The sequence below is a fragment of the Apteryx mantelli genome, chromosome 2 (assembly GCF_036417845.1).
Source record: "Apteryx mantelli isolate bAptMan1 chromosome 2, bAptMan1.hap1, whole genome shotgun sequence".
NCBI lineage: Eukaryota > Metazoa > Chordata > Aves > Apterygiformes > Apterygidae > Apteryx > Apteryx mantelli.
In genome coordinates, this window is record NC_089979.1 from 136,608,864 (window position 1) to 136,629,372 (window position 20,509).

Here is a 20,509-nt window from a genome sequence, read left to right on the forward strand (position 1 = left end):
GTAGTAAGAGAGAGAGATTTTGGGGTATCTTTTAACCTTCCATGTCCTTCATATTCCACAGGCTATAAATTATCTGCCTCTCTCCATAGAGATAGTCCCCTTATAACTTGCTTCTGCCCACCTAGTCCCCCTACAACACCCTTCTGTTTCATAGGTACTGTCTGTATTTTCTTTCAGGTGATCTTATTGATACAAATTAAATTTTAAAGCAGTTGTTCTCAATTTGTATGTATTTTTTTAAGGCTGCTGCTTTTATTTTTGACGTGGAGAAGGACTGATGCACTTGAAAGCTTATTGATTTTTCCCAGTTCGACTGGTTGGGCTAATAATACATGTTTGCCCACGAACATTGTTTTGGTCATATCCCTGGATACATCAACAGTACTGTTTTGTTACTTCTTCTGGCTGCCGACATTATGCAAATATCATGCATCCCAGCAACAAATCACAGAATCTCAGAATCGCTGAGGTTGGAAGGGACCTCTGGAGATCATCTAGTCCAACCCCCCTGCTCAAGCAGGGTCACCTAGAGCACATTGCACAGGATTGCATCCAGGCGTGTTTTGAATATCTCCAGAGAAGGAGACTCCACAACCTCTCTGGGCAGCCTGTTCCAGTGCTCTGTCACCCTCACAGTGAAGAAGTTTTTCCTCATGTTCAGATGGAAGTGTCTGTGTTTCAGTTTGTGCCCATTGCCTCGCGTCCTGTCACTGGGCACCACTGAAAAGAGTCTGGTCCCATCCTCTCGACACCCTCCCTTCAGATACTTGTACACATTAATAAGATCTCCTCTCAGCCTTCTCTTCTCCAGGCTGAACAGGCCCAGCTCTCTCAGCCTTTCCTCATAAGAGAGATGTTCCAGTCCCCTAATCATCTTTGTAGCCCTTCGCTGGACTTGCTCCAGTAGTGCCACATCCCTCTTGTACCGGGGAGCCCAGAACTGGACACAGTACTCCAGATGTGGCCTCACCAGGGCTGAGTAGAGGGGGAGAATCACCTCCCTCGACCTGCTGGCAACACTCTTCCTGATGCGCCCCAGGATACCATTGGCCTTCTTGGCCACAAGGGCACATTGCTGCCTCATGCTTAACTTGGTGTCCACCAGCACTCCCAGGTCCTTCTTGGCAGAGCTGCTTTCCAGCAGGTCAGCCCCCAACCTGTACTGGTGCATGGGGTTATTCCTCCCTAGGTGCAGGACCCTGCACTTGCCTTTGTTGAACTTCAGGAGGTTCCTCTCCGCCCACCTCTCCAGCCTGTCCAGGTCTCTCTGAATGGCAGCACAGCCCTCTGGTGTATCCGCCACTCCTCCCAGTTTGGTATCATCAGCAAACTTGCTGAGGGTGCACTCTGTGCCTTCATCCAGGTCATTGATGAAGAAGTTGAACAAGGCTGGACCCAGTACTGACCCCTGGGGGACACCGCTAGCTACAGGCCTCCAACTAGACTCTGCACCGCTGATCACAGCCCTCTGAGCTCTGCCATTCAGCCAGTTCTCAATCCACCTCACTGTCCACTCGTCTAGCCCATACTTCCTGAGCTTGCCTATGAGGATGTTAGGGGAGACAGTGTCAAAAGCCTTGCTGAAGTCAAGGTAGACAACATCCACTGCTCTCCCCTCATCTACCCAGCCAGTCATTCCATCACAGAAGGCTATCAGATTGGTTAAGCATGATTTCCCCTTGGTGAAGCCATGCTGACTACTCCTGATCACTTTCTTGTCCTCCACATGCTTGGAGATGGCCTTCAGGATGAGCTGCTGCATCACCTTTCCAGGGATGGAGGTGAGGCTGACTGGCCTGTAGTTGCCTGGGTCCTCCTTCTTGCCCTTTTTGAAGACTGGGGTGACACTGGCTTTCTTCCAGTCTTCAGGCACCTCTCCTGTTCTCCATGACCTTTCAAAGATGATGGAGAGTGGCTTAGCAATGACATCCGCCAGCTCCCTCAGCACTCGTGGGTGCATCCCTTTGGAGCCCATGGATTTGTGGGTGTCAAGTTTGCTTAAATGATCTCTAACCCAGTCCTCCTCCACCAAGGGAAAGTCTTCCTTTCTCCAGACTTTCTCTCGTCTCCAGGGTCTGGGGTTCCTGAGGGCTGGCCTGAGCAGTAAAGACTGAAGCAAAGAAGGCATTCAGTAACTCTGCCTTCTCTGCATCCTTTGTCACCAGGGCACCCACCCCATTCAGCAAAGGGCCCACATTTTCCCTAGTCTTCCTTTTGCTACTGATGTATTTGAAGAAGCCCTTCTTGTTGTCCTTGACATCTCTAGCCAGATTTAATTCCAAACGGGCCTTAGCCTTCCTCGTCGCATCCCTGCATACTCTGACAACATTCCTATATTCCTCCCAAGTGGCCTGTCCCCCTTTCCACTTTCTGTATACTTCCTTCTTCTGGTTGAGTTTTGCCAGGAGCTCCTTGCTCATCCATGCAGGTCTCCTACCTCCTTTGCTTGACTTCCTACTCATAGGGATGCACTGCTCTTGATCCTGGAGGAGGTGATGTTTGAATATTAACCAGCTCTCTTGAACGCCCCTTCCTTCTAGGGGCCTAACCCATGGGATTCCTCCAAGTAGGTCCCTGAAGAGGCCAAAGTTTGCTCTCCTGCAAATATAGTAATGATATGGAGGGAATTATGTTGATCTATCATGGCTGTTCATAAACTTCATTAGGGAAAGAAGTAAATAGAAAAATCTCTTGGGCAACTGATGTATTGGGAGAAACTCCAACACAAATGCATGTTGTCAAAATGAAGTTGCCATGGTACAGTCATTTGTTCATTTTGGGTTGAACCTGTGAACCTGCCTTTTTTATATATCCCTATGTGTTCATAAATCAGAGAAATATGATGTTCACAGGTATATTTCTCCCAGTGAGCAGAGTTCTGGAGCAGGGCCTCAGTTTGCAAAGCTCAATTGCAATCCTGTAGGGTGAAAGGTGCTGGAGAAATGGGAGCCAGGACACTATGGAAACAGGCGCTCAAGTCTTGTAAGTGCTAGTGATGAGTATAGGCTTCAGTGGCAATCATTAATGCTGAAGTGTTAAATGAGCTACTTGGATTGAGGGAATCAAGTTTCTGGCAGCCAGGGGCTGTCGAAGTGAAAGATCCAAGTAGCAAATGTCGCCTCTCAGTGTAAAGCCACGTCATGTAGGATGTTCCAGCACCAACCTCTGGGTTGCTGCTGACTGGGATATGATGGTGGATTCTGGGATACACAGTCCACAACACCCCTTCAGTGGCAGTGGGCATGTAATGCACATCTGGAAAACACAGCTGTCCCTGTGGTCCTGCTGTGTGATTGCTGAGTGACAGCTGAGACTGAGAAATGCATTTTGCTTTTAGCTGTGCAGTTTAACATCCCTTGTAGGAGAGGGCATGGAGAAGCACGCACATACTGTAAGCTCCCCCTGTTGTCTGGATCACCCCAAATTATTACTGTGATTCCCTGTGACGAAACAGGGATTTATCCAGGGGACAGCACAGTGCCAATGTACAGTCCAGAAACAACCATTAGATATACACATGCTGGGCAAAACCGGTGTTATGTGTGGAGACTCTTAAGGAGAGTTATTTAGCAGTAATTACCCTCAGAAACAAAACCCTTGTCACGGAGCATAGCACGAGGCTGTACATCGGCACAGCCCACCCTGCAAGCACCCGCCACGTCCCTCCGGCGCTGGGGTCGCCTGAGAAGCATTCGGTCCCTGTGAGCCTACCACTGGCTAGAGCTCCCAGGCTGGCGCTTTCTCTCAGCCTAAGCCCCTCGCTGCAGCTTCCCCAGGGCAGCGTTTTCGGCTCCCAGAAGGGCTTCCCGCGTGCTCGGCACTTGCTGAAGCTCCTTGCTAGCGCAGGCAGTCCTGCGTGGGAGCACTGCCTAGTCTAATCTACAGGTACTGGCATAACTGATTGCTTTTCCTCTCCTCAGCTTTGTTTCCACCAGCATGTGGCTGCAGAGGCCCAGCTCTCCAGTAGGAAGCGAGAGGTAACTCTTAAGTAGCACAGCCCAAGAACGAACGCCTGGTGGAAAAATGGAAGAAGCTGACACTGGAGATTTTCCTTTGTTTCCCTGTTGTCCCTGGGATATTTGCTGAAAAATCAAAAGATGTGGCTTTTCTGGAAAAGACACAGTTATGTAATCTCTCCTTGTTTCGTTCCTTAAGAAAATGAACAGCGCAGCTCAAACAGATTTGAATGATTTGCTGCAATTACCTTGTGTAATATTGTTTGTGGTACCTTTGGGGGAAGGACTGTTTTGTCTTAGTCAACCCATAAGCTTTATTTTAGATATTGAAAAGCTCCATTTTTAAATATAAATGTGATTTTAAAGGTAGTTATTCTTGTCCATGAACATGACAGCAATTTAAAGCAAATCCTTTAAGATGTCAGAAAAGAACTGTTACAATTATCAGATAATTTATTAGCACCTCAATAAAAGCATGTTCTGAGAATGAGGAGTTTTGTTCTTTTTGACTTGCAGTTCAAACCCAGCAAGGCTGAATCATAATGTTCCCTAAATCCACCACACTGGTAGGGCTGAGTCCTCCACTTCGAAAAGCTGACATTTCGAGGAAGGTATTCGACATGGAAACCAGAGTTCAGCAAACCCTCACCCTTTTCAATCCTGAAAGTAAGAGATTGGGCCACATTTTCTCTCTCTCTCTGCTTCTCTTAAAGTCTGGTTTTTCATTGCCTAAATGCACAAGCTGTCTTGAAATAAAATTGTACCTCTCAAATACCAAACATTAAGCTTGCTTCAGGCTACTGATGCAGCACCGCAATTTGTCAGAGCCCTGTGCAGGCACTGCAGCCTGGGAGCTGCAGCGCTGGGCTGGGAGCCAGGGCCCTGCTGGAGCAGACCCCCAGGACTGTGCTGGGGCTGGGGCCCTGCGCTGAGCGGGGATGCGGGGGAAGAGCCTCCTGCACTCTCCTGGCCCTCTGCAGTGGTGGGAGCAGGGGCAGGCTGGAAGCTTTTGCAATGCTTTTAAATGAGGGGGAGACTTTTAAAAATTACAGAAAACAGCTCCTTGTTGCTTGAATCTTTGATGTGGGTACCAAGCAATGATTCAAGAAGCAAGAGGGCTTTGGTGTTTTAAGCAAAAAACTTATGGAACTCATGGCTTTAGTGAAAATGGTGAAAATCACAAGAGCTGGCCAAGAGGAAGGCAGGGAGAGTGAGACCAGCTGAATAAGGAGGAAGCTGGTTTTGACCCAGCCTCCCCCACTATTGCCAAGGAGTGTGTTTTTCTTAAAGAAGCTGTAGTAAGCACTGGTGGGGTAAGTACTGAGAACTTGGAAGGGTTATGTTTTAGCATTTTTTTTAGCATATTTTATGCTTTTAACATTACATCACATGGTTGTATTTGCATTTCAGCTTGCTAACCCCTTCTGGTCTGCTGTCAAGAGCTGGAGAATGATGATGAAAATTTCTCACTTGTCTCTGTTCATGTGCCCGGCCTCCATTTATAGGCCAAATGATAGGCATGAAATGTTTGGTGCTTTAAAGTCTTATCCAGGATCATGGCTAGGTAATTCTTAAGAGAACCCACTACCTTGTATCTTTTAATCAAGAACAGGAATCTTCCTCAAGCTTAAGACAGAAGTAATAGAGTAGAAAATTCTCTTGCACGTATGTGTCTCTATACAGCACATAGCACAAATTGTTCCTGGGCCATGACTCAGCTTCCAAGACATTACTATATTACTAATATAGTTATTAATAAATAACACATCCTGAATTATACTTAAGGTCAGAATTGATCTTTTAAGAGATTTTTAATAGCCTTCAAATCTTTTAATTCAAACAGCTGCAGAGCTAAAATAATGTATCGCTCCAACAGTAACTTAGAGGAAAGGAAACCAAAAGCAATTTTAATAGCTAGACAATCAAGTGTGTAAGTCTTCATAAAGTAAGAAATGTCCAGCCATTTCTTACAGCGTATCAAGAGAGAAGGCTGAATCACTTGTTAGTCATCTCCATTAACAGTAAAGAGTAGGGGCCAATTCCAAGAAATTGATTGCACTCGAGCTAAAAGCATTACTCACTTATAAGCAATGCTTCAAAATTCAGGTGTTCTGGTTTCTGTGCATTTCTTGAAATAAAGTAATTGAGCAAAGTTACTAATGCCCTCAACAAAACTAAAATGTATTCCAAAAGTTACATACTAGTTTACTCAGTTAGAATTAATTTAAACAATGCATGGACTAAAATTGAGTTGTAGTCAAAACATTCTGTAACTAATTATCTTTCCCTTAGTATTATGCACATATCTTGTACCAGTGCAGTGATTTTTCCTAGTCCAGTTTTTCAAAAATAATTTTGCATTTTAGAAAATATTTTATGTATATCTATATATTATTTATTTTAAGGATATTTTAAATATGTAAAGATAATGCATGAATAATATGTAGATTAGTCATGTTTATTTGTAAATAAAATTACATATTATCTACATTAAATATAGTATTTATAGTAAACATATTTTAACATTTATGTATTTTATTTATATTTTAAAGTATTGCAAAATAGCTTTCCTATTTTCAAATCTGTTTTGACAAAAGCATGAAAGGACAGGGCCTTACTCAGAAAGAAGTCGTTACAGGAGTTCAGGGTTCTTTGTTGAACAAAAATATGCATCTGGTCACAGATACCTCCTATGTTCTGAACTTTTCAAATATTAAGAGAGTAACCTGATGAAGGAGAGATTTGTTTGCACAGTCATACAAAGATTAGGGATTCACATTTCATAAACTCTCTTTCAAGATAAGAAATTTGACTTTGAAAGCTGGCATTTACCAGCATCTCACTTAGTTTTGGCATAGCTCCTAACTTCACATTTTTTTATCAGGACAAAGCAACTAATTTCATCTTCTCAACAGAATGATATGGAAGATTCATTTGGTTGTTGCATAAACCCAACGTCTGCTACACTGGCCATTCTTTTAACATCTGCAACCGATGGATGAACTCAGCGGCAAGATATGCAGTCAGGTTGTTAGAAAACAATGCTTAAATCTTAAGACTGAACAAAGAGAAAAATTAAAAGAAGCCCAATCCTTAATCTGCCAATTGGTTAATCAATTACTAGAACTAATCACTGAGAATCACTCTTGTATAAAAATCTTAATCACACGCACATGCCAAAACAAAAAAAAATCCCCACCACCATAGTCCTCTCCTAAATGCCGTAATGGGCTGGACGCCAGGGAAGGTGCAGAAGGGTCTAGCCTGGATGAATTTCCTTTCTCCACTTCCGAAGAGGACTGCAATGCAATGGCACCACGCTGCATACTAAAAGGATATTTTAAAGCAATGACTATCACAGTGAAAACCTCAGCGTGGTTTCAGAAAGGGGAGGCCAGGGGAAAGAAATCACCTTCTAATTCAAAAATCCCCATTTTAAAGTGCATCCTATTGCAATTTATTGTAGAACAAAAGGGATATTTACAGGTCTGACATTTAGATGCCATTGATATTTCAAAATTAAATGCAATGTATCATGTGAAGCACATTTTTTTAATGAAATGTCTTATTCTTAAAGGAGAACTAACTCCAGATTTGAACAATATATTTAGTGTTGACTGCAATTTTCATTTCTCCAACAGAGAAGTACTAATTTAATGGTTGTGTTACAGAAATGCCTAGGGTTTGGGATTTTTTATTCAACTGAAATTCAGATTCTGTGATGGCTTTCAGAGAGGGGTATTTTGCCTTAAGAGAGTTGCATCAAAATTTCTGTCCAGATTCTAAATCCCTTTTTTTTTTCCAGCAAAGCCTGATCATTGCACCTATTTGTACTGAAATTCAGTCTGATGGAAACCTGTTCTGTTTGTACTTGTGCTGCCACCCAGTTCAGTTGCTGGTATGTATGTTTGGGCAGGAGTTCTAAATGCCAGTTAGAAGCACACGTGTATATGGAAAGTCCCCATCCGAACTGATCTCAAAGATTAAGCAGGGAAAACTCCTGAAAACTAAAATCAGAAACATTTACTGCCTAATGCAAACCAACAAGCTCTGCTGCTGGGGCAGGAGGGCTGAGGGAGACTCCCAGGAGCTATACATCAGGCACAGATAAGAATGCATGAAACGGGTGCTGGGGGTTGTGTGATAAAAAGATCCTCTCCCTCCCCCAATCTGAGACAGACACTTTATGTCTCCTGTAAAGCCTGCGGGGCCTGTTGGTGTAGTCCAGAATGCAAGTTGCGGCCTGGGCAATGACTTCTGCCTTAAAAGCACCTGTTTCTCTCCAGTGACTGCGAAGGGGGCCAAGGCAACCGGTTCAGCCATAGGTGCCTGGCTTGCAGATGCCGAAACTTCAGTGAAATGGATCCCACTGAGTGTGACCCATGACTTGGCTTACATCCATTGCACACATGAAGACACAGATGCAGGCATCAAAGACTAGCTGCATTTCACCACAAAGCAACTTTTGCCAATGATGGTTTTTTCTCTCCAGCAGATGGTTTGTACAGCCTGCAGCCAGCCCTGTCTCACTATCCACTGGTACTCACGCCCACAGGTATATTTTATTGTATCCTTTGCACATTATTCTAGACTGGACCTTTGAAGCCAGCTGGAGTTTGAGATCACACAGAAAAGCAGTTTTACATACTCCCAACTGAATATTCATTAATCCCTTAGAAAAATCACAATTTTGAATTTGAAATGTTTATGTCAATGGTAGCTCTGTATCAATAATCACTCAATACTACCACTTTATGGCTGCAGAATTTGTGAAGAGATCATCCCAGGTCAGCAGTGCCTAGCAAATTTATTTTCTGTAGGAACAAAGACTGAAGTGGAAAGCATCCAGCCAGTGCATCGATTCTCTCTTAACATGAGTATCTTGCTGTCTCCTCTGTGCTGCTATAAGTTACTGGAAAGACCCACATTATATATTCCACTTTCAAAGATCAATATCTGGTACAAAAACACTTTTCTAGATCGAAAGCTGGCATTCAAGAGTGCTTGATTTCTGCTTGCCCTTTGCTGCTTCCAGTAAAGCTAGATATATTTTGAGACAAGAATTTTACAACCCTCTGATCTACTGGTTTGCATCAAGTGTTGACTTTTCTATCAAAAAAAATCCATACTATCTGATAGATAGCTTTTTGGTTTCTAATTACAAAATGCACCACTTAATTGGTTAATTATGCTCTTTCACATTTTTTTCCCCTGTAAGAATACAAGCATCTCTTTTCTAAACCTTACTAATCCAATCATTCATTTATAATGTGGATTTAACCCTATGTTAAAAGGGAAGGATTTTTATTTGGAAATTGTGAATCGTATAAACATAATAGCTTTTTCCTCCAATACTACTTTAATACTCATACATTACCCAAGATGATGGACAACAGGTAAGTTAAAATAACTATGTATAACAGGAAGTGTAATGTATTTGCATACAGACTCTTTATTCACTATTGGGCATCTGTTTGTTGGTATGTGTACAACTTTAAGCAACTGAGCACTTGCTGCTGGGCACCAGTGTGGCCAGAGGCATGGACAGCAAAGGGTGGAGTGGGGCAGGAGAAGACTATTTGCAAAGTAACTCTGCCTGTGGAAAATGAAATGTTAGCAATTGTTTATCTGACCGACTGCTCTGTGAAAAAGGTGCAAGTTGGGAGATGGTGCTCTTCAGGACCTTCCACAGTGCAGGGTGCCAGGACTTCTGATCCTGAGCGTTGGCTGAGTATTCACACAGTGTCAGAGCTCTAGTTCTGGACTTGTGTTTTGAGGGCTATGCGCATGTACAACAAAGCTGCACACAGGCTGTATTTACACAACATCCTAGCCAGGTCCCACGCACTGGAATTACGAATGACATCATATCAAGGCACAAGGGAATATTAAAGAAAGCAGTATGCAGCTTGAGAAGTTTATACATTCATTTCTGTATTTTGGTCAAATATCTTGCTGTGACCTATAATGTCACATCGGTATCAATAAATTCCAGTTTTCACATGTAATGACTTTTACTCATGCATGTTTTGAAGCTGATACTTCTAAAATGAGAACAGCCATTGCCAATAACTGAGTGTAGTCTGAACTGAAGACAGCATATTATTCATCATTTGTATAACTTTTGCATATGCAAAACCGGAACTCTGCAGACTTGTTCCTCTACATTTTCTTTGAATTAATAAACTGAATAATCTGTCCAAAATGATATAGAAAGCAAGATAATAAAGATTAGACAGTGATCCCAATTAACTAGGGATGTTGATTTTGTGAATATATGAAGTACGAAAACAAAAAGTCTAGTGATATTCTTGCATAATTTTCACTTTAAGAATTGTAAATTCTTGGTGGCAAATTTAAAAGACATACACACTAACACTACAAAACTAAGATATAAAAGCCATTTATTCAAAAAAATGTGGAGGTGTCAAATCACATACACAAGCCAATATTGAGCTACAAACACAGACCAAACAGTTCTATAAACAGAAATTGGAGTGTTCATATACCATAGTACCTGAAAAAGACCGTTAATAAAAAGGAGTCCATAAGTATTTCATTTCACCTTTCCTATATGGCTCCTTAATGAATGTCTTTGCCTAAGTTAGTGTACAATGAGCCAGAGGTAGAGTCCCAAGTAAAGAATCTAATGCCTCACAGCTCCATTAAAAACCTTTATTCTTCTAAACAAAAGGAAAGCCTAGCCTATAGTTTTCTGCATGACACTGAAGTAAAGCCTCTTTGCTTGAACAGTACGGCATTCCCAAGCGCATTTGGCATTAACCTAGACTGAGACTGTGCTTTGTAGAATCGTCTTAGTTCTCCTCCCCTTCAGACTCCGACTCTAGAAAAGAAAAAGTAAAATACATCAGATAGGTTGCACAAGGACAGTGGTGTGGGTAATTCCATAAAATAGCAAGAGACATCCTTTCAAAATTCAAATTAGTTTTCTTTACACCTAGCACTTCCTAGGAAAGGTTGACAGATTAAACAGAATAGGCCAGAAAGAAACACATAGCATCAGAAAACTAAGATCTGTTCTGTTACACTCCACTGTGGAGATCTGAATTTAGAGATCTGTTACTAGAACAAACCCAGATCACTATGAATTATTCTGGTCCTAATCTGCAGGATCAACCAATGCATATCTGAGCTCACTTTAAGTTTAATAAGGAATCAGCATTATTTGCTTGTTCTTCTAGTCTCCATGAGTAGGCTGTATGGCTATCCATTGAAGAAGTAGCACCTTAACTATTTGCTCTGCAAATGTTAATTATCATCATCATTCAGCCTATCTCAAAAGCCATCTGTGGTTTTACTCTACAGCAGGCATGAAACCTGCACTAACAAAAAATTCTTATGATCTGTACAGAATAAAAGAAAATTAGAAATAGGAACATAAGCAGTGTTTTTGTCACTTCAAGCTACTTTGCATTATATTGCATTTCTGTCCTTTCATTCACCTGACAGGAAAGGGCTTGTTGTCAATGAATATTACATGTCAGATCAGATTTTTCGAACAAACATTTGCAGAACAAACATGTTCTGCACTTTTTTTTTTTTTTTTTACAGCAACACTTGGTCTCCGCTAGTGCTAAACTTTGTAATTATGGACATCTGGGAGAGGGGACATGCAGGAAAGGGGAAAAACAAAAAGAAGAAACAGAAAGACATATAAGCAGAAGATTAAAACAGGAAAAAAAGTTTAATTAGACCAAGACTGTTGCTAGTCTAAAGGGTGTGTGGAAGGAGCTACCATTTTTATACTGCTACCTGCATATGTGAACTGCTGTAATGTCTTATCTGCTCCTTGGCATTACATATTCCCTCTAAGATTCTACAATTAATTACATTAAATGGATGTAAATGAACATTAATGATTATATCCCTATCTATTAAGCAGAAATTGATCTTCCCACTTGATGTGGAATTTCTTTTCAAGGAAAAAAGAAATAATCTATTTGTTCAGTACAAAAAAAAAAAAAAAGTATTTTCCTATGCAGAACATGAAAAAAAACAAAGTTAGGGACTAAAGAATCTAATTCCCCTCCCCAGTAGCCTGTTTTGCAGCAGCAGATGCCAACTGCATGTCTTAGCCTGGTCATTCAGCTAAAGGCAATTGCAGCTGTAGTGTCACAGACCGACTTATGCTATGTTCATGTAGTTAGTAGAGATAACAATAGCAGAAACCACATCACTACAGAAAACTGTTGTTGGTAGTACCTGCTAACACCAACGCACTTCCCACTGTCATCAGTGCCATACAGGGAGACAGCACAGGCACGTTAGCACATGCTACACGTGCACTGTCATTTGGCTATGTACATGTATACCCAAAGATCCTCCCTGCAGAAGCTTAAAGAATTTATTTACAGACAAGCAGTAACTGATAACTTGAGGAGTTTGTAAGGACACCATCAGCATTAAAAAGCAGCAAGTGTTAGATCTGGGCATGGCTGCAAGCAATCAGGAGCAGTTACTGCCTGCTATTTTCTATTCTGACAACTAATATCTGAAAAATAGATCTGATTAGCCAAGAGGTGACAATATTTCTTTGTTTAAATGAATCCATACCTTCTTCAGCATTTTGCAGCCACTCCACAAATTTCTTCATCTGGTCAAGAAAAACACTTTTGCCTTTAGCAACATGCGCTTCTTTATACCACTTCAGGATAGCTTCTTCACTCAGAACATCAGCTGAAATACAGATCAGTGTTTGTAAAAAGTCAGTATATTTTTTATAGGTTAGAAGATTTTGAATATAGGGGAAAGAAAGATACTGTCTATTTTTTAAAGGCAGCATAAAATACATTAATTTGATCACAGTGGAACAAGCTTTGTATCAACAATATTAGGTTATAACTACAGAATATCTGATGTATATTTGGGATGTAACAAATGTGTAATGTGTTAGGCTTAAAATAAAGCATCAAATATTGTGCTTCTGTAAAGGATAATTCTCTATTCATCTGCTTTAAATACAGCACATATAAGGTTAAAAATCAGTCTGCATATCTTACAAATTACCAAAATAAGAAATATCATGCTTTTTCTTGCTGTTGAATCACAGAACTGTACATGGTTCTAGAAATCCTGATTAAACTGTTAGGATAGAGATAGGTAGGGATTTTTTGACATCTTTTCCCCTAATGGGGTTTATATTGTTTTTAGCTAATAAATATTAAGGCCATCCTCAGGGAACCACTCAGATGGATACTGCAGCTGACATTTTTCTGTCGAATATCAAGAACAAAATAACTGTCAGGGAAAGTAAGAGTGAGTAAGATTCAGAAAAAGAAATCCTAACAAACACTGAGGACACAATGTTTCCAACAGATGCAAATTTAGGTCTAGCAACAGACCTCTAGCCTCAGGAACAAAGCTTCCGTGATCTAGCCAAGCCAAATATCTCAATAATTGACAGTTGTGGACACAAAACCTGGGATCCACAATGGCATTTTGGCAATTACATAACACTGGAGAACTAAAAAAAAAAAAAAAAAAAATCAAACTTTATTTGTTCTATAAAAAGACTGAAACCAGCTTCCTACATCTCATTAGAATTTCTACTTTTTTTTTTTGGTATTATTTAAACAAACTACCTTCCCTTGCACTGCAAAATCAACAGATTTACAACAGGTGCTTTACTGCTTCCTTGAACTCCTTGGTGTTGTCTCACCCATTTAGCATCTACCTGCTGAAGTGCCAGCCTGACCTCTTAAGGACCACCATCATCTTCTGCTTCAGCTTAAAGGCTATAGCAGATGTGGCAGTGAAGGGAAGAAGGCCAACCAAAATAAATGAAATGAAAGCATCTGATCCAATGGGAATGAGACTGAGACCAGACACATTTCACATACACTGCTGATAAACAGACGGAAGCAACCTAGAATGGGGGTGAACTTAAAACTATCCCAAGACATCCAATGGTGATTGAATAGAAAAAGTCTCCCCAGAAATTTGGAATTTAGTGAAAAGGTGAGTGGAAGTTACCTTGTCTCTCAGACGCTTTTTCAAAATAAAACCTCTTCTGCAGTTTGCCGCAAATGACAGAAAAGTTGAAAACAAAGAAAATAGGACTGCACTGCCTGTGTGCTTCTTCCAGTGCAGATAGATTGTGCTTTGAGAATTGTGCAAGTGACACATAGAACTGTCTTTCTGAAATCACAGCCCACAATATTGAACTTGAAAAGTAACAGAAACACGGAGCAAAGAAAGAGCTTTCAAACATTTTGCATTAAATACTTGCTGACAATCTTTAGCAACATCTCACAGACATTACAGCATTTAACACATCAGGATTTTCATTGAGCAAGCTTCAAACATATTTCACATGGACTGTCATGAAATTGGAATTTAATCCCTGTACATAAAAAGCTTCACTGCAGAATCCTGAAAGTTCACACTACTACATCTCAGAATTACTCAAGCTGTGCCACAGATTGTGATCCTTAGGGAACAGGCAAAAAAATCAGAAGAGATTTTAGAAAAAATGAGTAGACCTGCCCCCGAGCTAGCTGTTGGGTGTTGTGGACATTTAAAAACACAAAGTGGCCATATGGAAAAAACTGCAGAAGCAGTTGCTGAAGTTGCAGAAGTTGCTGCATTACAATCCATATTTAGGATATTGTAAAACCAAGGGCCTACAGGTAGGCACATACCTCAGTCTGAGAGTAAACAGGATTTAAGCCTATATTCTTGATTTGCAGCCTATAAGCTCAATGGGTTTGTCGCAAAAGCAGAGCCTGTGTTAATGGGCCAGCATTATAACAACCGTATATGGTCTAAATCCAGGATGCCAAGGGGAAAAACCCCATACAAATAAAAGTGATATAGGAGCAAGCAATCCCACTATGTGCCTGGAAGATTAAAACATCCTCAGGTTAAGCGGATGAGAAATTTGCCTGTATATAATTTCATAACAGTAAGCCTCCTACACCAGCAGAGAAAAAATAAAAATGCATTCAACTACAAAAAGGACAACTGCAACTCTGCTTTCATTTCTGAGCAATATTATTTGTAATACATTCATGCCTCCAGTGCTCATAAGAGATGATATTCTCCTGTCAGCACAGAGATGCTCAATTAAGCAATCAAGCAGGATAGGGTGTAGTTAATCATACCCCTAGGTTGCTTTGAAGCAATGGGAACACAGAGTGGGGAGGAGAGGAGAAAGGGAATGATTCATTTTATATATATAGTTATTTCTCATTAAACCTAATTATAGATATGTTTAAAGTGCTGAAGCTGAACACTGTGGTTTGTGGGTGTGTGCACATCATTTTCATTGCAGTCCCAGGCTGTCAGCCCAAGAGGGAGCTGGTTTTCCTGCAGGTGCAGCCAACTGCCACTCAAACCACCCACTGCCAGAGCCTCAAGTGATATCCGTCTTCAAAGGGAGACATTCCAAAGCAGAGACTCTGAAAAGCCCAAGGTCTTTACTGCAGGGTGAACTGGAATGCTACTTGAAGTTTAGGTCTCAGCTCTGCACTAAATCCCTCAGTTTAAATGCATTGTTCCTGGGAGAAGCTCTAGCTAGTAGTGGCTGCTGCTAACGAGCTCTCTTGGTTGCCCTGACCAGAGGGAGTTGGGGCCTTTGATCCCAGTGGCCCTTGATTAGGGCGGGTCAAGCACCCTCTTGGCCAGTGCTGGGGAGAGGCCTATATAAGAGCCAGGCCTAGAGCACAACTCCCAGAGGCAGTGCACAAAGGCAGCAGTTTGTGCATGAAGGAACCTTTGTTTCTGTTGCCTGTGGTGTACGTTTCCTCAAGTATGGCTGTGACATGCCGCACAGCGTGTTCCCCAGCGGCTGTTGGAGTTGCTGTGTCAGAGGCTGCGACCCAGACCGACCCTCTGACAGCAGATGCAGCTCTGCAGGTCTCAGGCTGCAGGGAGTGCTTGGGGCCTCTCCGGGAGGCCTGGGCTGGCAGCCAGCTCTCCTGCAGGAGGTGTGCTGCTGTTGGCGAGTTGCCTTGTCAGGTAAGGGAGTTACAGGAGGAGGTCAGTAGGCTGCGCAGCATCCGAGAAGCAGAGCAAGAGATAGACAGGGTATTCTCAGAGACTGTGCAGCTCCAGGAGTCCCAACCCCTCACAGCAGTGGAGTTGCCAGAGGGCTCTGTGCCGTGTGAAACAGTACATCATAGAAGAAGGCTGGAAACTGGTCACTGCTGGTGGGAGGAGAAAGGCTCCTACTCCTCCCAAAGACTTGCAGCTGAAGAACAGGTTTAGTGCCCTCCAGGATAAGGAGGAGATGGGCATGGCTGCAAGGGAAGTACCTGGGAAAACAGACCCTGTGCCTTGCTGGAATGCCCGGAAGAAGCGGCGGGTGATTGTTGTGGGGGACTCCCTGCTGCAGGGGACGGAGGCATCTATCTGCCGACCTGACCTCATGTCTAGAGAGGTTTGTGGCCTGCCAGGGGCTTGTGTGAGAGATGTCATGGAAAGACTGCCAAGGCTTGTCCACGCTTCAGACTATTACCCACTGCTGCTCTTCCATGTGGGCGCCAATGACACCAAGGGCAAACTGGAGACCATCAAGCAGGATTTCGGAGCTCTGGGGATGGTGGTCAAGGGTCTGGGAGCCCAGGTCATCTTCTCCTCAATCCTGCCAGTGAGGAGGATGGATGAGAGGAGGAGGAGACGGACTTTCCAAGTTAATGACTGGCTGCACCGCTGGTGTTGGCAATAGGGTTTTGGTTTCTATGACCATGGGACCCTGTCTGAAGATCGACAACTGATGGCGAGAGATGGGATCCACCTCACGAGGCGGGGCACGCGGGTCTTTGCCAACAGGTTGGCCAACCTGGTAAGGGGGGCTTTAAACTAGGAAAGACAGGGGAAGGGGAGAGTTATAGTGCCAGGGTAGCTGGCAAAAGACTGCTCAAGTCAGGATGCCTCCAGAAGGTGAATGCAGCCAGGGAAGTGCGCATGGGATGTGGCTATGGAGGATCCTCTTTTACCCCTCCTGGGAAAGCTGCATGCTCGATCACCTCTCTGAAATGCCTGTACACCAATGCACGCAGCTTGGGGAACAAACAGGAAGAACTAGAGATATGTGTGCAGTCACAGGGCCATGATCTCATTGCCATTACAGAGACATGGTGGGATAGCTCGCATGACTGGAGTGCTGTCATGGATGGCTATGTGCTTTTTAGGAAAGACAGGCCAGGAAAGCGAGGTGGTGGAGTTGCTCTTTATGTGAGAGAGCAACTGGAATGTATTGAGCTGTGCCTAGGGGTGGATGAAAAGTGAGTCGAGAACTTATGGGTAAGGATTAAAGGGCAGGCTAGCATGGGTGACACTGTGGTGGGTGTTTACTACAGGCCACCTGATCAGGAAGAGGAAGTCGATGAGGCCTTTTACAGACAGCTGGAAGTAGCCTCACAATCCCAGGCCCTGGTTCTCATGGGGGACTTCAACATCCCTGATATCTGCTGGAAAGACAACACAGCTAGGCACAAACAGTCCCAGAGGTTCCTGCAGAGCATTGGTGACAACTTCTTGACACAGGTGGTGGAGGAGCCAGCAAGGAGAGGTGTGCTGCTGGACCTTGTACTAACAAACAAAGAAGGACTGGTGGAAGATGTGAAGGTCGGGGGCTGCCTTGGCTGCAGTGACCATGAGATGGTGGAGTTCAGGATCCTGCGAGGAGGCAGCAGGGCACTAAGTAGGATCGCAACCCTGGACTTCAGGAGAGCAAACTTTGGCCTCTTCAGGGACCTACTTGGAGAAATCCCATGGGTTAGGGCCCTAGAAGGAGGGGGCATTCAAGAGAGCTGGTTAATATTCAAACATCACCTCCTCCAGGATCAAGAGCGGTGCATCCCTGTGAGTAGGAAGTCAAGCAAAGGAGGTAGGAGACCTGCATGGATGAGCAAGGAGCTCCTGGCAAAACTCAACCAGAAGAAGGAAGTATACAGAAAGTGGAAAGGGGGACAGGCCACTTGGGAGGAATATAGGAATGTTGTCAGAGTATGCAGGGATGCGACGAGGAAGGCTAAGGCCCGTTTGGAATTAAATCTGGCTAGAGATGTCAAGGACAACAAGAAGGGCTTCTTCAAATACATCAGTAGCAAAAGGAAGACTAGGGAAAATGTGGGCCCTTTGCTGAATGGGGTGGGTGCCCTGGTGACAAAGGATGCAGAGAAGGCAGAGTTACTGAATGCCTTCTTTGCTTCAGTCTTTACTGCTCAGGCCAGCCCTCAGGAACCCCAGACCCTGGAGACGAGAGAAAGTCTGGAGAAAGGAAGACTTTCCCTTGGTGGAGGAGGACTGGGTTAGAGATCATTTAAGCAAACTTGACACCCACAAATCCATGGGCTCCAAAGGGATGCACCCACGAGTGCTGAGGGAGCTGGCGGATGTCATTGCTAAGCCACTCTCCATCATCTTTGAAAGGTCATGGAGAACAGGAGAGGTGCCTGAAGACTGGAAGAAAGCCAGTGTCACCCCAGTCTTCAAAAAGGGCAAGAAGGAGGACCCAGGCAACTACAGGCCAGTCAGCCTCACCTCCATCCCTGGAAAGGTGATGCAGCAGCTCATCCTGAAGGCCATCTCCAAGCATGTGGAGGACAAGAAAGTGATCAGGAGTAGTCAGCATGGCTTCACCAAGGGGAAATCATGCTTAACCAATCTGATAGCCTTCTGTGATGGAATGACTGGCTGGGTAGATGAGGGGAGAGCAGTGGATGTTGTCTACCTTGACTTCAGCAAGGCTTTTGACACTGTCTCCCCTAACATCCTCATAGGCAAGCTCAGGAAGTATGGGCTAGACGAGTGGACAGTGAGGTGGATTGAGAACTGGCTGAATGGCAGAGCTCAGAGGGCTGTGATCAGCGGTGCAGAGTCTAGTTGGAGGCCTGTAGCTAGCGGTGTCCCCCAGGGGTCAGTACTGGGTCCAGCCTTGTTCAACTTCTTCATCAATGACCTGGATGAAGGCACAGAGTGCACTCTCAGCAAGTTTGCTGATGATACCAAACTGGGAGGAGTGGCGGATACACCAGAGGGCTGTGCTGCCATTCAGAGAGACCTGGACAGGCTGGAGAGGTGGGCGGAGAGGAACCTCCTGAAGTTCAACAAAGGCAAGTGCAGGGTCCTGCACCTAGGGAGGAATAACCCCATGCACCAGTACAGGTTGGGGGCTGACCTGCTGGAAAGCAGCTCTGCCAAGAAGGACCTGGGAGTGCTGGTGGACACCAAGTTAAGCATGAGGCAGCAATGTGCCCTTGTGGCCAAGAAGGCCAATGGTATCCTGGGGCGCATCAGGAAGGGTGTTGCCAGCAGGTCGAGGGAGGTGATTCTCCCCCTCTACTCAGCCCTGGTGAGGCCACATCTGGAGTACTGTGTCCAGTTCTGGGCTCCCCGGTACAAGAGGGATGTGGCACTACTGGAGCAAGTCCAGCGAAGGGCTACTAAGATGATTAGGGGACTGGAACATCTCTCTTATGAGGAAAGGCTGAGAGAGCTGGGCCTGTTCAGCCTGGAGAAGAGAAGGCTGAGAGGAGATCTTATTAATGTGTACAAGTATCTGAAGGGAGGGTGTCGAGAGGATGGGACCAGACTCTTTTCAGTGGTGCCCAGTGACAGGACGCGAGGCAATGGGCACAAACTGAAACACAGACACTTCCATCTGAACATGAGGAAAAACTTCTTCACTGTGAGGGTGACAGAGCACTGGAACAGGCTGCCCAGAGAGGTTGTGGAGTCTCCTTCTCTGGAGATATTCAAAACACGCCTGGATGCAATCCTGTGCAATGTGCTCTAGGTGACCCTGCTTGAGCAGGGGGGTTGGACTAGATGATCTCCTGAGGTCCCTTCCAACCTCAGCGATTCTGTGATTCTGTTGCTTTTAACTCGAACTGCATAGCTATCAGTGGTAAAGGGCAAAGCATACCCTAGTTGCTAGTGCAATCAATCAATCAGCATGATTCAGCTCAACTCTACTGCATCTAACTCTGCTGGGAGGACACAGCCTTAGGCAAGGGCTCTCTCAATACAAGGAATGCTACCCACAGTATAGTTATGGCAGAATGAGTCTTTATGGTACACAATTTTCTGCTGGGAAAAGTTTGCATCCTGTATCAAAAGAAGGTAACTCAATAATGAAAGTTTAGAGAAAGTTGTGTTCCATCAAAAAAACAAAACCTGTTTGTCAAGTGGAGCTTGAAGACTTGCTTCTTGTAAGTGCAGGATTCATAGCACATTTCTTTGAGAAGATAGTTTGCATCTTCTGGTTACGAGAAGACTGCAGATTAGTTTCTCTGAGGCCTAATTATGCTGCAGCAAATTTGGGTGCTTCTGATTCTTTCAGTATTTCATAAATGTTGACTTGAATTCTAATGCAATGGTACAGACGATATTGTGCCTGTTAAGGGTGTTTTCAGTCCAAAGGGTGAAAAATTCTGATCTTCATGAAAGAAATGGCTATTAACTTCAATAGCTCCAAGATTTCACACTTGAAACCTCTGTGCTGGACACAAACAAAAAGAAAGGAGGCTTTGCAAGTGAATATGGTATACAGCACGTAATCCAATAATAACCATGCTTATTTTACA

The 20,509-nt window shown here is 43.7% G+C and overlaps 1 protein-coding gene across 3 annotated transcripts in view; it reads right to left on the reverse strand.

Annotated features, from left to right (window-relative positions):
• Nucleotides 1-10,343: 10,343 nt before the first annotated feature.
• The window catches only part of BZW2 (basic leucine zipper and W2 domains 2), a 63,910-nt gene continuing 53,744 nt past the window's right edge, over nt 10,344-20,509 (reverse strand). For all 3 annotated transcript variants that reach the window (XM_067291621.1, XM_067291620.1, XM_067291622.1), the window contains 2 exons: nt 12,531-12,653; nt 10,344-10,800 (listed from right to left, as the gene is read on the reverse strand). In XM_067291621.1, the coding sequence (XP_067147722.1) occupies nt 10,772-10,800; nt 12,531-12,653 (152 nt within the window). In that variant the 3' untranslated portion in view covers nt 10,344-10,771. The remainder of the gene's footprint in view (nt 10,801-12,530; nt 12,654-20,509) is intronic.